Raw genomic sequence first — 11,218 nt, forward strand, 5'->3', positions numbered from 1 at the left:
TTTTACAAATTTTCCCTTTGGACTATTTTTTTATGTGGAGAATGTGTATGTCATGAAAGCATGCAGTAGCTACTTGCTCAATGGAGTGCTGCTTTATAAATTCTACTTGCTGTCTTGTATTTTTAATCTGTAATTTAGTTTCCAAATTAAAATTCTCTTCATACGACATAGGGCCAACATTACATACTGGCCCACTCATTTCTGTCTTAAATGAAGAAAATGGCCCAAAGGATGACCGGGGGGTGATTTACAATAGCACCTCAATGATTCAAGTAAGATGGATTTGTAAAAAGCTTCAGAACAGGCCAGGGGTTATGATGATGTGCCATAGTGGGAAAACATTATACCTGATGGACTACACCAAAGAGCTTTCTCTTACAAACAAACCTTTCATCCATCTTCTCTACACTTCTGTACATGCAATGCAATAGGCTAACCGCTATAACTTTTCTTGAAGATGAGACCTAAAAAGGACTCATCACTCAAGGGGTGCAAAACCTAGGCAAATGGTTTCATCAACTCTTCTTTTTGTCATCAAAGCTTACACAGTAGTCCTTTATCAATTACACAGCATCATATGACCCTTCACACTGTTAATGTGAAATATCAGACATGCATTCATCTTGACCACGTGAAAGTCTGTACTGACATGCCCTGAGGTAACTCTCACAAATTTAAAAAAAAAAAAGAAAAAAAAGAAAGTGTGCTAGCTGAACCGTAAAATATGTCGAGAAGTAGGCTAATCGTACAAAGGCCATAGTGTCATGCTTTGTCTTCCCGCCTAACACACAAAAACGGTTTGGTTAATTCGGAGCCTGTGATAGAATGTGATCATGCTTGCTATGGAATTTAAAAAATAAAATGAATAGAAATAATAGGAGAAGGTCCCTGCTCCTTTTAAAACTTTTGAAATCCGGGCAGCAGGACGAAATGCGAAGTTAATCAAGAAAACAGAGCGAAGTTAATCAAGAAAACTGAGTGGGACAATTGAATGGTGCATAAGTAACAGACCTTGAAATTATTTTGCTGGTTGACACTCCATATTATGTTACTCTCGAATGTTCAATCACACCATTATAATTTAACACATAGTTTTAAAAAAAATTACCACCACAAAGAAACATTGTGCAACAGAACTTTTAAACCAGAACATTGAGAATATTTTATAAAAACATTATAAACAAAAATATACAGTCAAACTCTTTGAACTGACAACAATATTCACCCATCTCTCACAATAATCCAGTCACACTGGTGTCACACTTACTTGGTTACATTAATATTTTTTGGGGCGGGGGATTTACATTATAACTAATGAACCCACACCTCATTTGCCCACATATGATTGCTACGCAGCCAGCGCCGGGCCGAGGCAATGCTAAGCGTGAAGACTTGTTCCTGTGAGGAGTTTACAGCAGTGTAGTGGACTTCCAATTTGGGCTGAAGGACGAACGCCGCCGAGAGCACGCGGCTACCAGCTGAGAGGTACTCGATCTCGCTCTCTTGACTCCTGGTAGGCGAGAAAGAACCGTCACATGCGTGTAACCGTCACATGCATATGTATAAGGTGTTACCTTTTCAGGGTGATGCTGAGGTTGCCGAGTGTCGTCTGAGAAGTGGGGAGAATGAGTGAAGCATTGACAGTGATTAACATCTCAAATGTGAGCGCTAGTTCCACCTCCCCCAGTCGACTGGGAACAATCAGCGCCATGAAACCAGCGGGGGCCGACACGGCTGGGTAATAGCCAGCAGTTAGAGAGTCTTATGGGTACACAAAAAGGTGGGAGTCAAGCAATGCAGAGAGACAGGCAGGGAAAAAAAAATAAAAACAGCAACTGTGTGTGCTCATTTATCAATGAAAGGTGTAGTAGGACCTTTGTCCTCCACTTACGCCTGAAGACTTCTCGCGCACGTAGCCAGTGGTTTTGCCTCCCCAGTTTGTGCAATAGCGCCTGCAGCACAGCGCCATCTACTGGTATCTTTCTAGAAAGCATCAAGTCAACAGTGTCTGAGGCTACGGGAAGCATGAGTCTGTCCACGCACACTTGCAGGTGAGCTTTGAACAAGGGCGTGTACTTGGAGATGTCAACCTGGTCTGGGGAGAGAGAAAGACATCCACACACAGTAAGACTACCCGTTCATTTTCGATAACGCTTTTGCCCATTTGGGTTGCGAGAGAGCTGGATTACGTCACAGCTGGTTTGAGCGAGAGGCGGGTACACCCTGAACAAAGCCTCTCACCATTGGGCTCTTGTATTCCCGGGAGATTACGCAGGACTTCCAGTGCGTCTCTGTGTGAGGCTTTCTCAGCCAGGTGTGCGAGCACACGGCTTCGACTCTCCAGGTCGAGACGCTGACATGGCCACACGCTTGAACTCACAAACCATTTGTTTTCTATAGTCGCAGATAAAAGTTGGCCACAAGGTCACGGTAAAAACAAGCGGTGGGGGGCGCCCGCGGCTGCAAGTCAACAATACCTCGGAGAGCATTGAGAGCACCTTCCAGGCTGCCACTGAGGAGGAAGAGCTCGGCTGCCAAGGTGATCAGGCGGCAGCGTGACCCGCCGTGCTCATTGGCAAACAAACCTTTCTGCATCGAGTAGTTGATCTTAAATTGGGTTAGCACCTCCACCACTTTCCGACCCTAGCGCACAGACAAAGCATTGTTAGCACGCATACTGAAGATGATCATATTTCATTTCATTTTATATGCTCTTCGACTAGATAGCAGGAGGTACGATTAAACTAGGGAAGTTCCGATCAGGCTTTATGACACTCATGCATGAGTGAGATCGGCCGATACCGATTCCGATCCCGATCACATGGAATACCTGTATATTTTCCCATTTATTTATGGTGACTGCTATTATGCAATATTATCTGGAAAAAAAAAAAAACAGCCATATTATTGCCGTAATTTTGACAAAAATCTCTATATGTTTTCAAAAGCATGAAGAAATACAAAACCGTTGCTGGCACAATGCAACAACTACTCAGTCACAAAGATAATTGAAAAAAACAGCATTTAGTAACAACGTTTTTAACAGATCAAAAGAATCAGCAGTCTCAAAATACTTAAATATGCAAAAAGTCAAATAAATAATATGCCACCTAAACATTGCGTGGTTCAGAATATAACCAAAGTAAAAAAAAATAGTCACATGCAGGCTTCACTCAAATAAACTATTTAATGAGTTCCTGAATTGAAACGACTCAGGAACTTGGTTTCTTGTCTTGTGCATGGACAAACTATCTTGTGCATTTGTCAACGAGACAAAAGTAACGCATCATGCATAACACATTTCGGAATACATATGCCTCGATTGAACATTGTCATTAAAAGCATTACGCGAGCGAAAAACTCCCTCGTTAAGACTCAACATGCTTCAATGCAGTGAGCCTCGTAAACTCACCGTAGTCTTCCAATTGCTTGTTCTTCAAATGTCGGATTAAGTTGGTTGTGTTGAAGCTTGTGGCCATGCTCCCCCCGCGAGGTATCTTTTCATGGCATATATTACAAAACGCAAACTACACAGCACACCGCATGAACTGCGGGTGATCGGATTCTTTGATCGGCAAAAAAAAGGCTTTGATCGGATATGCCGATCACGTCATTTTTCACGAAAATGGGGCGATCATTATCAACGCCCGATCGATCGGAGCATCCCTAGATTAAACCCGTGTTGCTTTTGTGATAGTTGTTTGGTGGTGCGCCAGGAGATACAATTTGTAAAAGACATTTGTAAAATTTGTGCCTTGGAGCGAAAAAGGTTAGGGAACACTGATGCAACGATATAAAAATATTTCACAAAATCTCGTTCCAAATGTTGGTTCAGATGGGTCTATTTACCTTGGCCCACTGTTGGGTTTTATGGTATCTTTGCATGAGGGAGACTCCAATTCTGCCGACGAAACTAATCAACAGGGAGTTTGGGTCTTCATTGGGGTGAACTAAATAGGAGTGGGAAAAAAAGTTTGAAAAGAAATGCAGCTTTTTTAAATAAAAAATATAATACTTCGAAGTTGCTTACTTGTCTCAGCGAATGCCGCAAACGGTACACACAGTTTGTCTTTGGCCTCGGACAGAAGAGCGACAGCGATGTGCCCGCTGATGCGCTCCAGTTGGCTGGGATGTTGGCACGGTGTGCAAATGGAGCGAAAGGCTTTACCCAAGCAGCGCCAGTCCTCTTGCTTTGCAGAAAGCTGGCAAACACAACAGCGTTGGCAAGCTGTGGCCCGAGTAATGCAAGGAATACAACCGCGCTATCTTGCGGACGAGTTTGAACAAAGTGGCTCACCTCCATCTCCACAATGACATGGGCCACGTTCAAGGAGTCTGAAACGGGCATACCAGTGGACACAGATGATCTTTGACATCAAAAGAGACGGACAGTCAACTACTCAACAGCATGAACAAAATCAGATCTGTCATAATTTGATGCCGAACAAAATAAGCACTTACAGTGTTCCACCCATTAAATATCACGACCCCCCCCCCCCCACCAAAAAAAAGTTTTTATAGTTGCGTATGGATGCCACAAGATGGCAACAAAACATTTCTATTAGGCACGCTACTGCCTCTCTAAATGAAGATGGCGCCAATGCAATAATTTCATATTGGACAGGGTTTAGGTCTGAGCACAAAAAGAAAAATCTTTGAATTTACGAGTTGCAAATTCACAATTTGCGATGACAGCGATGAATAAAAACAACTCACCTCTCAGTAGCAGACACATTTGAATGAATCACCATCTGGAATGCAGGAACGTTTTTAACGCCATCGAAGCAATCCAAGCTCGGTATTAAATTTTCACCGGCCATCTGTCAGTAGGTGAAAACCGCATAACGCACACGCCTACATACACAGATGAGGTGAAATGCATCGGCGTTCGTTTACCTTGTAAGTTAGCTGCATGAGGTGAGGAACAACGTTCGTGAGGCCTTTCTCTCTGACAAAGGTGAAAAGGGCGAGCAGGAACTCATGAGTAGGCTGACAAGAGGGTGAGAGAAGCAAGTTTCTCCTGAGATTGGTCTCAATAGTGTGTACCCGTGTTTTCTACAGTCTTGCGCTCCCAAACATCAACATTTGCTGCCATCTGCTGGCCGACATGACACATTACAGAGAAGCTGACCGAACCGCAAACTGACCACTATTTTGTGAGCCAAGCCGACACTGAGCACTGACATAACATCAGGTATGATGCCTGCTTTCAGCAGAGCCCAGAGGAGGGAGCGAAACACGGGCATGGAGAAAAACATTCCCGGGGGGTTGTCCTTGTAGTAGCTTGTGAACAAAGCTCCTGAAATGAACAAGTACAAGACAACGGATGAAGATGAATGCGTGCAAATGAACTGAAAGATGAGTGGACGGTTTCATTAGTGGGTCTCATTTAGGGGATACAATTTTAAGTTGGACCTGCTTTCTGGAGGCACATGGGATTTTTGGTGAAGCACGCCAAAGTGCTGACGCAAAACTGGAATGAAAAAGAGCAATCAGTCAGGTTTTACATTTAAAGTACAGCAGGGGGTGGTGTCAACTATCAAATAACTCGCGCGACAAGCATCTCACCACTTTATGGTAACCTGCAACACCTTGAATCGCAGTAGAAGCTCAAGTCAAATGCTGTCTAAATGACAGACAAGCCTCACCATGGTAATAAACAGCTTTTTAATTTTTTTTTTTTATTGATGGACACTCAGACAAGCTATTAAAAAAGATACATTGTAAATTGTGAAAAAATGCAGGGGGCACTTTTAAAAGATATTTTACTGACCGTGAATCCTAATGGCACATTTAATGAAGAATAGCGTTTTATTATTTTTAGATTTCACACTTGTGTGACAAGCAAACAACGTTACAGAAGTCACATGACTTTGCGTTGTTTTACTGGGCTTCAGTTTTAATTTTTTTTATCAGTGGATAAAATTTTAAATTTGTATAACTGTTACTTTCAGGGGAAGAAAAAAAAAAAAAAAAAAAATCTAAATCCAAAACAATTACGAGCTTGTCCAAAGGTTCCACTGTACATTCAAAGGTTCTAGTTGCTGCTCTTCGCCAAGAGTTTACCTTCTCGTCGCCTTCCATCGGCACGTGCAGAAAGCGGCACATCTTGTAGTGACAGGACTGCGACTCACTGAAGAACAGCCTGCAGTACTAAATGTTTACCGGGGTACAAGACATTTAAATACATCCACTCACTTGTTTGACTTTCCCGATTGACGCAATACTTACTGGATTAATTTTGGGACACCTCAGATCTTTAGTCTTGTTTTCCGGGTTGGCCATGGGCGGACCTGCACAAAGAGCGGCCAAAACAAACAGAAACAACCACTCAAAACGACGCATCGCCAAATCGCAGATCCTGTTATGCGGCTTGAATTTTCACTCGCCATTTCTCCCTTTGCAAAGCGCGGGGATGAGGTTATGCGAGTCGTTCACAGCCTCAATGTGCACATCCCTGTTTTGAAAGAAAAATCAATGCAAAACTACAACCCGTCAATGGGTTGAAATGTACGACAGCAAACCTTTCCTCCATGTCTCTGCTGGCATAAGATTGGCCCTGTCCAATAACATACAGTAACATTAAAAGCTGTAATCCTCCATTTGATAACCCTTCATTAGTTTCGGCCCATTACCGACGGTTCGATGCAGTTTTCTTCCCTGAATAAATGTCTTTGGCTTTTTGGAGGGCTACTGCTCTTCTTGGGCCTCCAGGGCCTGCTGGGGCTCTCCTCTGCAAAATTCAGAAGGGTGAGACTACAACTTTCGGTCCTTTCTCAAAAAGATATCACTCATGTATTAGTTCTGTTAACAATGCTTCGAGATTGCCTCCAAAAAAGGCGACGACAAAACAATTTCTTGCCGTGTAGTACATCAACAACTTTCAGCAAGGTCCTTAAATTGGCCATACCCTTGTCTGGACTCTCGCACAGAAGATTTATATTAACTGGGGTCCAACTGAAACACAAGTAATATAGTACAGTATGCTGTCATAATAAGCCTTTGACAACTGGGAGATGTAGGCAAATATGAAGCTTTACCTTTGTTTTGAAGTCTGCGACACGCCATATGTGGCCAAAGTCTTTGGCTCTTCGTGGACTCTGTCGGGACCCAGTTGCAGCAGACTCTCCTGGGGTAGGTTGCCGAAGAGCTCAGAGTCATCGTGGTTGACGTCAACAAGGAGAATATCATGTTGGTACGCGGTGAACTCGTCCAAAACGCACAACGGCGTGCCACCGCCTGCCCCATTCGCAGATGGACAGCCTTCATCGTTTGCTAGCTCAGATGAACTTGATCCTGGTCGATCCTGGTAGCCTTCATTGTTTGCTAGCTCAGATGAACTTGATCCTGGTAGACTAGCAGAAGGTGGCTGACCCTCACTATTGAAGGCTTCACCATCATCATGATCAAAAATGACAGGGGAGGAGCTGGATTGGGCAACATCTGGCGGAGGGTCCGTGTTCATCGTCTGTTCCAGTTCAAGTTGTTCCGATTTACCTTGGCCCTCATTGGAGTCTTCATCAGTTTCTTCCAAACGTCTGTCATCAACTATATCATTGACGACATCAATTCTGCTGAAAGAGGGTGACGGTTCTCTTGGAGTAAGGGAACCAGACGGGATTACTTCCGCTTGTGCAAAATCATTCATGCTGCTTTCCAGGTTCGTGAATCCATTCATGAGTCGCTTGTCGTGCCAGGAGATGTAGGTGCGTGCACAGGAATCGTTTCTTTTCCAAACATAGACCCTAACTCTCTGGCAAGTGACGGAGCCGCGGTCATCATCATCGAACACTCCTGGCGTCCCCTCTGGCATCGTACACGTTTCAGGACTCCCACTCGCTTTGTCGCACGTCATGACTGGAAGTTCTGCATGTGGCTGACCGTGACCGTTTGACGTCCGGCATTGGTTTTCCTCGTAAAAAAGGCAGTTGGGTTGAATGGTTTCCAGGTCTGGAGTAACTCTCAGAGTTCCACGATTCATAAAAAAGTCTGTGTTATTTGTTTTGCCCCAATCTATCTCCGTTCCTGTGGCGTCACATGCACCCTGAGGCTCAATGCTCTGCTCTCCTGTAGGGTTTCCAGTCAAGGTGGAAGCCGGCCATGTTCTGGAGACATTCGTCCAACCCTTGACCAGCGGATGAGCCGTATGATTTATCAAGGTATCTCTGTCTTCGCACTCAGTCGGTTGCTTCTGGTTTTCAGTCAGACCAGCGGGCTGACAGACCTCATCAGACTGCAATCTTCCATGTGACATATCGCTTTGGCGCTCATCATTTGCATGTTTCAGGTGGCCTGAACAACGGGGTCTGAGCTGCAATCCAGCAGCTGTCACGTCCTGTTTAAAGCAATACACAGTCTTGGTCTTGAGACCACGTGGTAGCACAAAGCCACAATTGTGGCACCTGGCATCAGAATTTAGGACTACATCACAAAGGTTGACTGTAGGGTGGAGGTCTTCCTTAAGTGCCTGAGTGGGTTTATGCTGTTCTGGGCAAGGGGCCAATTTTTTTTTCACTCGCTTGACCAGTGTCCTCCTCTGAGGAGAAATGAATTTACAGTCACCACATAGTCCACAGCCGGAGGATTGAACAATTCTTCTTATAGAGCCTTCCGAACCAGCAAGGGAAGTAGGGATGGGCTTCATATTTGTATCAAAATCTGCAAATGAAAACAGAATCTTGTCAAGGAGCACAAGCACATAAGAAAAAGTTGCTTGAATTGATACAAATGTGGTTGCAAAAAGCCCTCAAAATAGAGTCTGATTTGAAGGTGGTCTCTTCACGTTAACTACATTGTCTGCCAAGTTAAAATTCAATTTGGGCACTTTTTCCCCCTCATCTGCTTTTTTTTTAATTAGACATACCTGCACATAAAATAGTGGGCTGCACAGTGGCAGGGTGGTAAAATGACAAAAATGTTGTCATTCATCTGTTCAGTATTGCTTGAGTGCATCAGTTAGACAGTCACATCTGCTTAAAAAAATCCAAAAAGTAGTGGAGCTCTTCTCATCACAAAGACAAGTTTAACACACATGCATAATACATAGCTAGGTTTGCAAATATCGTTTTTAGTTAATCCACAAAACATGAAGACTGCCAGTGTTAAAAAGATGTGCTCACATTTTCATGCTGTCAGGCCTAAAGAAAAAAAGACCAAATACAGACTAAACTAAAATATGTTACTCTTTATTTAATCGATGAGTCGCCGCAGAGCTGTAATGCCTGCGGGCGCTTATCCGTTATTGAAATAGAAAAATGTTATAAAAGGGTCTAAGGGTCTATTTATCAGTCTAAATGATAAGCTGAGTGCAGTTCACGTTTACATGTTTCATGAAACTAAATTATGTAGGAAGTCGTAAAGCCACAGATGTATTTACATTGTTGCAATCTGCACTTATTGTAAGTTTGTGTATTACTAATTTACAGAATAGTATATACTTATGTTTACACCACACCTGTGTGGCTGAATTATGTTGTCAAGGTGAACCCTTACAATGCACGTCAAAGTATTTGAGAAAGTTTATACCTATATTTGTAGTTGATAAAATGTCTTTGATGTTAATTACTGCGTCATTTGTCTTTTCTTAGTATCCTATAATGCATAATAAATATGATATTGTTTGTTTAAATAAAGATTGTTGGTTGAAAATATATTGGAAAAGGGCTTTGAAATAAATCTGATTAAATTGCAATTTTGAGGGGGGATCTTAATGACACTTCCCATAATTGTTCAGCACTAATATTTACAACAATAATAAATACTTTATAAAATAAAAACTATGTACAAAACTAACTTTAACCACTGAAATTAAGGTTGTTGTTGTTTTTACACGGTGTGAAGGATACTCATTAGTAAGAAATTATATTTTAGTAGATTTAGTCAAGAACATGAAATTTAAAATTTTGGTGTCTGTCATATATATATACACACTATTCCAACAATCCAATTTATGCCTAACCAGGGGGCCACAAAAAAACCGCAGCGTTTAGCATGTTAGCTTAGCATCCCCTCTTTCATGCAATTAGCTTGAAAACGCATGTAAGAGTAAAATACCAACCGTGTCATTTCATGACCAAAAAACTACTTCATGACTTTTACGATGAATTTAATTAAACTGAAGCAAACTACAATGTCAAAACTTGCCTTACTTGACGACCTTGGTTGTCGCGATTGTGCTGGTTTTGGTTCACAGCGAGGGGACATGGCCTTCACCTTGCTGCGTCCCAAAGTTTCTCCAACTCGGGATGCACTCGCTTTAAGCGCTTATAGTTTTACCAAACACAAAGTTTCAGCGTTGGCCCACGTTTGACGTTTGCATGATCGGAACCGATGCAAACACGAGCTCCGGGGCTACACAGAGAATTCAGGTCGCGTTGAAGCTGCTCTGAATATACGAATGTACTCGCCTGTTTTACACCCACGCCGCCTGGTTTCCATCTCCACTGACGTCCCTTGGAAAGTACTTGTGCTCTTCCCTCTGTTGAGCCAAAAATCACGGGTACAGTCGGCCGTAGCGTCGGCTTTCAACGGGCCGGTGTTCGGCTCCGTTATGAAGAACGTCCTGTCACGTCCAAACTCTGACAGGTTTTGTTGGGTTTTCAGTCTTGGTCGCGGAACCAGGTTGAGGCGGGTGAAGTCTTTCAACCTGGTTTGATTCCGTTTGAACCTGTTCGAGGATGGAAACATTGTGGCGCTGTCTCCCCCTTCCGTGATGGCCAAACAGTGGTCAAGTGTTGATTAACGCGGGACGGCCATTATTGGTCGAGTCTAACTAAAGGTGTGGCGACACAGCGCATGCGCAATGGCTTGACAGGTGACTACGTCGGTACACAAAATGGGGGGTGACGTCTACATTACACTAGAGTTTGTCAGCTGGCAGAAGGCTACCAAATGTCGTGAATCAATTTTGTAGCAGATAGTAAACCAATTCTCTTGAATAAAGCCACAGGTTGTGAATACCTAGCTTCTGCACATCTGTTGCCATCATAGCCGAAGCTGAGATAAGAACCCAGACTTCAGATCTGTGAGGCAGACGAGCTAACCACACTGTCCACTTGATTTAACTTCACCTAATTGCTTTGTACTTTGTGAGCATAACATTGATCAGTCAAATCAGTAATTCTGTTGTTTCACATTTACATTTACATTGTCACATATATAGGCAGAATATCAAAATATATAAGGGTACCAAAAACAGATCCTTGTGGGACACCATGTG

General features: G+C 43.0%; 1 protein-coding gene across 2 annotated transcripts; it reads right to left on the reverse strand.

The window, feature by feature from the left end:
• Positions 1–1,137: 1,137 nt before the first annotated feature.
• topaz1 (testis and ovary specific TOPAZ 1) lies at positions 1,138–10,760 on the reverse strand. 2 transcript variants are annotated; one of them, XM_086015413.1, is made up of 20 exons: positions 10,407–10,760; positions 7,041–8,658; positions 6,911–6,957; positions 6,636–6,733; positions 6,525–6,559; positions 6,390–6,457; positions 6,232–6,293; positions 6,067–6,153; positions 5,416–5,473; positions 5,148–5,299; positions 4,897–4,989; positions 4,717–4,820; positions 4,298–4,367; positions 4,031–4,202; positions 3,850–3,950; positions 2,499–2,643; positions 2,242–2,394; positions 1,892–2,095; positions 1,575–1,761; positions 1,138–1,510 (listed from the first exon to the last, which is right to left on the reverse strand). In XM_086015413.1, exons 1-20 carry the CDS (start codon positions 10,684–10,686, stop codon positions 1,312–1,314), a joined length of 3,933 nt encoding a protein of 1,310 aa, XP_085871539.1. In that variant the 5' UTR covers positions 10,687–10,760; the 3' UTR covers positions 1,138–1,311. The 2 variants fall into 2 exon arrangements, with proteins under 2 accessions (XP_085871539.1, XP_085871538.1); XM_086015412.1 differs by having other exon boundaries at positions 2,478–2,643.
• Positions 10,761–11,218: the final 458 nt, after the last annotated feature.

The sequence above is a fragment of the Filicampus tigris genome, chromosome 18 (assembly GCF_054856515.1).
Source record: "Filicampus tigris isolate MCC_2025a chromosome 18, RoL_Ftig_1.0, whole genome shotgun sequence".
Taxonomy (NCBI): Eukaryota; Metazoa; Chordata; class Actinopteri; order Syngnathiformes; family Syngnathidae; genus Filicampus; species Filicampus tigris.

What these genes read in the sequence shown, in the direction of transcription:
- topaz1 (XM_086015412.1), bottom strand. Translation starts at nt 10,686, where the DNA reads ATGTTTCCATCCTCGAACAGGTTCAAACGGAATCAAACCAGGTTGAAA. An exon ending in GTGCGAGAGTCCAGACAAGG is followed by an intron (nt 6,734 to 6,910) that starts GTATGGCCAATT and finishes TGAATTTTGCAG; the next exon opens with AGGAGAGCCCCAGCAGGCCC. An exon ending in CATGTGCCTCCAGAAAGCAG is followed by an intron (nt 5,300 to 5,415) that starts GTCCAACTTAAA and finishes TGTTCATTTCAG; the next exon opens with GAGCTTTGTTCACAAGCTAC.